The 5,413-nt window shown below is 48.5% G+C and overlaps 1 protein-coding gene across 1 annotated transcript; it reads left to right on the forward strand.

Moving 5' to 3' along the window:
• Positions 1–1,968: 1,968 nt before the first annotated feature.
• LOC101692469 (melanoma-associated antigen B4-like) lies at positions 1,969–5,042 on the forward strand. The gene is made up of 2 exons (XM_004761859.2): positions 1,969–2,028; positions 3,271–5,042. Exon 2 carries the CDS (start codon positions 3,328–3,330, stop codon positions 4,354–4,356), a length of 1,029 nt encoding a protein of 342 aa, XP_004761916.1. The 5' UTR covers positions 1,969–2,028; positions 3,271–3,327; the 3' UTR covers positions 4,357–5,042.
• Positions 5,043–5,413: the final 371 nt, after the last annotated feature.

A 5,413-nucleotide genomic window follows, 5' to 3' on the forward strand; every position in this document is an offset into this window, starting at 1 on the left:
GGGGTGGTAATTTACTTTAGTGTTTCTGTAAGAAGCACTTTGGACTAATTTGGTGTTCCAGGTCTTAGAGTGGCATATATTCTCTGGTATCTTCTATATTAAAACAAATATTCCATCAGGGTGGGTGGTATCCTCTGGGGTCAAAATAATCATAACCATTGTAATAACAGGCATCGTGTAAAGTCTCAGTGCATTCCAGGCATCTTTACAGGAGCTTTATGTACATTAGCCATGGTCTACCAGGCCCTGCAAGACAGGATTTAACAAACCCACTTCTCAGATGCAGAGCCTGAGGCCCACAGAACTTGCTAATGCACCCAGTTCATAGAGCGAATAAGTGATAGAGCTAGGCATAGACTCTTGTTCTGTCCAGACATCACACTTTTCCACTCCTCCCAGCCGGAGGCTGACCATGGATCACTTAATTCACTTTCTTCTATCACTCCAGGATGTATCTCAAGAGATAAAAAGGCAGACTACATGACCAAAACATTGGATTGGCATACATAATAAGTGCAATAAGAATACCAAAATAAATATGAATAAAGGAGAGAATGAGACAGTGACAATATGATTATCTCCGTGTATAAAATCAGCTATCCTCCAAAGAACAGGGGCTCACAAAATCATCTGGCTCCATCCTTCTCTGTAAAAAATAAATCTTTTAGAGCTACCCTAAGTGAAGAGAAGAAATAGATCAGCTTTTTTTTCCCCTTTCCTCAGACACCACACCTGTCTTGGGCTCCCTGATGTATGCTGCATTTTCCTAATCTTATATCACTCTTGGCACATGGACTCATTTTCGGCAAGACTTGCAGCAGAGAAACTGGTGGAGTGTTTGCAGGTACAGGTTGTTTCCCAGGAAGCTTTTAATAAAGAGACAGACCAAGATGAGGACCCCCGTGAATGAATACTGAGAAGACAACTACCCCAACATATTGGGGTCATCAAAAGACCTAAGGATGGTGTCCTTAGCTCAGTAAAAGGAAGCCCATGCTGTGAAAGATATGGTGAAGACCATGAGTGAGAAATGATGGAAGGGCCCAGCCAGAAGAGCGAGGTCCTACAGCATCACATCCTTGCTGTCTGTTCTTGGAGGCACCCAAGGACCATGATCAGATGAGGCTCACCCTCATTTCCAACTTAGAATTTTCAGGAAAGGAGGACCTACAGGTAAGATGAGCAGCTACAGGAAAGCACAGCGAAGGTACAGGATCAGCCATCTATCAAGATGAAGACCCAAAAGCAGCACCCACAGCATAAAAGAAGACCCCCCAACATCTCCAATGCTGTCATGCCTGGAAAGCCCTGAGCAGAGATGTCAGGCTGATTTCAGCCTGAAAAGTCTCAGGAAGGTGAGGGCCTCCGTTTAATGAAAGCTGCGTCAGTTTTGCAGAGGGAGGGACTTGGGCCCTAACAAGAATTCATGTGAAAGCTAAGAGTGTTACGAGAGGACCCCAAAGCAGAGGGGGCTAAATAGAATCCTGTACCATTCTTAGCCCTGGGGGACCCGGAAGAGCTCTAACCGAGGAGTCCCCTTATTCTGCCTGATGAGTGAGACTCAAGGAAGGAATGGCCTTATCTAACAGAACGGGTCCCAGCTCTGCAGAGAAAGAAGTCTTGGCCATAGCTGGAGTAGTGTGGACCCTCAGTGCAGGTGTATCTCCCCTTAAAGAGGAAGGCTCACAGAGTGTGTGCCCCCACCCCGGACCCCCAATCAGGCTTGTGCGGTCCAGAAAGGAGTAGCCCTATAGCAGCAGGCGGGGGGGGGGGGCAGGACCAGAGATTCCCCTCTAGGGACTCAGGAGGGTGAGGGTCCGGGGGCTGGTGAGGCTGGGCCACCAGAGGGAGGAGCCGCAAACACTGGGGTCCCACGGAGCCCCGCCCCTGCTTATAGCCCTTGGAGACCCCTGTGACCACGCCCCCGGATGCGGATAACCCGACTTCCGTTCTGGGCGGGACCTCGACCACTGGGTGCGGCGTTTATTTCAGCGGCGGCCAGTTTCCCCGGACTGGTCTAAAGTTAAGGTGAGAACCCTGAGTGGAAACTGGAGAGGCCACTCCCCCGCCACAAGGAAGTTTGGCCCCCGAACCTGCCCCTTTGGTCCGGCTCTGGGAGGTCCCAGCGGACTGGCCGGCCGAGCAATCCTGTTGTTCTCATTGCCACCCAGGCTGCTTCAGGGAGGCGAGGGCCTTTGTCTAAAGAGGGCCGCCCCACTCCTGCTGGCGGTCCAGGAATGTCCTGGAGTAATTAGGGCTGATGTAACCCCTTATTTTTGTCTAGGGGGTGATTCAGGTAGAGAAAGGCCTATATCTAAAGGAGGCAGCCCCATGGATCGAGCGAGAAGTTCTGACCCCACAGTAAAGGTAGAACTTTCAGTGCTGATAAGGGTCCCTCTCCTTAAAATAGGGAGCTGTGCAGAGCAGTACCTGGCTCTCGTATCAGGGAGTCCTCCAGTGAGGTACCCAGATGTGCAGCACAGTGACTTCTTTTCTAGTACTCTGGGAGGTGAAACCTTTGCTTTAAGGCTTGTAGATTCAGGTAACTGGAGGAATACCGAATTCTACCTGGAATCAAGTTCAAAGCCCTGAATGAGGTCTGAGGGAGCCACTGCCTCCAGAACAGTGGGGTTGAAGGGTCTCACCCCTGCTGTTAGCAGGCATAAGCCCCTGTCAGCTCACTCTAGCTGTTAACTCAGGCCTTAGAAATGTGAGCATCTTTGTCTAAGGGTCATCATGGTCTCAGATCAGCAGAGGGCAGAGCCCCAGGAAGGGTTTGGAGTCAAGGTGAAGATCTTGAGTAAGGAAATGGGAGACCACTCAATACCCAATTGAAAGAGTAGCCGAAGGCACCTGGGGGCTCAGTCAGTTAAGTGTCTACCTTCTACTTAGGTCGTGATCCCAGGGTTCTGGGATTGAGCCCCAAATCAGATTTCCTGCTGAGTGGAGAGTCTGCTTCTCCTTCTCTCTCTCTGCCTTTCCCCCCAACTCGTGTTCTCACTCTGCTCTCCCTCTCTCTCAAATAATAAACTTTTTAAAAAAATAAAAAGGAAGAGTAGCCCATGATGCCAACCCCTCTGTTAGTCCTGGGAGTCCTAGGATTACTGTGTCTTCCTCCACTGGGTTCTCAGGACACCTGGCTGAACAAGAGCAACAGCGTTTTGGGGTCCTAGAACTGTGCTCTCATGGAAATCTGCAAAGGTGGCTCCTTAAAAGCCAAGGTGTTCTCTCCCTGCTGAGGCGCTCACACTCTCATCTTCTCTGCTCCAGGTACCAGCATCTCCTGCCTTCCAGCTCACTCTTGTGCCTGCTGTCCCTGACCCAGTCATGCCTCGGGGCCAGAAGAGTAAGCTCCGTGCTCGTGAGAAACGCTGCCAGGCCCGAGGTGAGCCCCAGAGCCTTGAGGGTCCTCAGGCCACTGCAGCAAATGTTGAAGAGTCCTCTGACTCTCCTGTTTCTGGGGATACTCTCCCGAGTCCCCCTGCTGCTGACACTTCCCAGGAGCCTCGGGGATCCCCAGCCACTAGCTCTCCTACTGCAGGTGTTTCATGCCCAAGATCTAATGTAGATGCCAAGAGCCAAGCTGAGAAAATGAAAAATTCCTCTCAGGCCTCAACTTCCCCTGAGAGTGCTCACAAAGATCTTCTAACCAGGAAGGTGGGGGTGTTGATGCAGTTCCTGCTAGAAAAGTATACAATGGGGGCACCCATTTTGAAGTCAGACATGCTGAAGATCATCCACAGAAGGTACAAGGAGCACTTTCCCGAGATCCTCAGGAAAGCCTCTGAGCACATGGAGCTGGTCTTTGGCCTGGAATTAAAGGAAGTCAAGCCCGGCGGTCACTCCTATATCCTGGTCAGCAGCCTAGACCTCACCGCTGATGGCAGTGTGAGCAGTGCCTGGGGCTTTCCTAAGAATGGGCTTCTCATGCCTCTTTTGAGTGTGATCTTCTTGAGTGGCAACCGAGCCTCTGAGAAGGATATCTGGGAATTCCTGAATATTTTGGGCATCTATGATGGCAGGAAGCATTCGGTCTTTGGGGACCCCAGGAAGCTCATCACCCAAGATCTGGTGCAGGAAAAGTATCTGGAGTACCGCCAGGCACCCGATAGTGATCCTCCACGCTTCGAGTTCCTGTGGGGCCCGAGAGCCCACGCTGAGACCAGCAAGATGAGAGTCCTGGAGTTTTTGGCCAAGGTTCATGATACAGTCCCCAGCGCCTTCCCATTCCATTACGAAGAGGCTCTGCGAGATGAGGAAGAGCGGGCCCGAGCCAGAGCCACAGCTGCGGCTGCCTCTCCTACCCAGGCCGATGCACGTTCCCAGGTCAAGTCCAGCCTCTCCTCTCCTCCCTAGAGAGGGCTGAGGCAGATTCTTTGCTTTGTAGTTGTTGAGAGCTGCCAGCTTTTAAGTAGTGAGAGGCTAAGGTGGGGTTGGAGAGGCCATAATATATATCTTCTTTGTTTTTCTGTCGTATATTGGTAGCTTACAAATGTTCCTTTCAGGAAGAATGTTTATTTAGATTTAGAATCCAAGTTTATAAATGACATAGATCACACATTGCTGTTTATCAGATTTAAGAGTAAGAGTTTTGGTGTTGTATAATGAAGCTAGAAAATCCTTACATCTTCTTCGGGTTCCACAACAACATAATATGGCTTTGGAATGGAGATTTTTCTTAAGAGTTAGAGTTTTGGTGTTGTGTAATAAAGCTTGAGAATCTTTGCCTCTTCTTTGGATTCCAGAATAACACAATATGGCTTTGGAATGGGGATTTTCTTAAGAGTAAGAGTTTTGGTGTTGTGTAATAAAACTTTAAAATCCTTGCTGCTTCTTTGGGTTCCAGAACAAGATAATATGGCTTGTAATGGAGATTTTTCTTGCAAATATGAAAGAACTAGCAAAAATATAGCTGTAGTTTTAAAATAGAAACAAAGAAAAATGTAGTTAAATATTGGTTTGTTCTAGTCACTTTTCTCTTTCTCTTTGTAAAATTCAAGGATATATACCTGAATGTCCTTAACGTATTCAGGAATGCAGAAAAAATTAAATAGTAATAAATTACATTCTTTGCTCCATGCTCCATTTATTTTTATCATTAATTGAGGATCTGATCTTTGGAACGTTGTATGTTAGTAGTGATGATGCTAGGGATAAAGAAGACCCTGCATGTAGATTTTTAGAGTGTAAGAGCAGTTTTTATATAAGAATGATGGTGTGATGAACTCCAACATGTAAGTCAAATTTGAAAAAAAAAAAGCAACGAGGGGGCGCCTGGGTGGCTCAGTGGGTTAGGGCCTCTGCTTTGGCTCAGGTTGTGGTCCCGGGATCCTGGGATAGAGCCCTTCAGCGGGAAGCCTGCTTCCTCCTCTCTCTCTGCCTGCCTCTCTGCCAACTTGTGATCTCTCTCTGT

The sequence above is a fragment of the Mustela putorius genome, unplaced genomic scaffold, assembly GCF_011764305.1.
Source record: "Mustela putorius furo isolate JIRA1106 unplaced genomic scaffold, ASM1176430v1.1 tig00003836_pilon_pilon_pilon, whole genome shotgun sequence".
Lineage (NCBI taxonomy): Eukaryota > Metazoa > Chordata > Mammalia > Carnivora > Mustelidae > Mustela > Mustela putorius.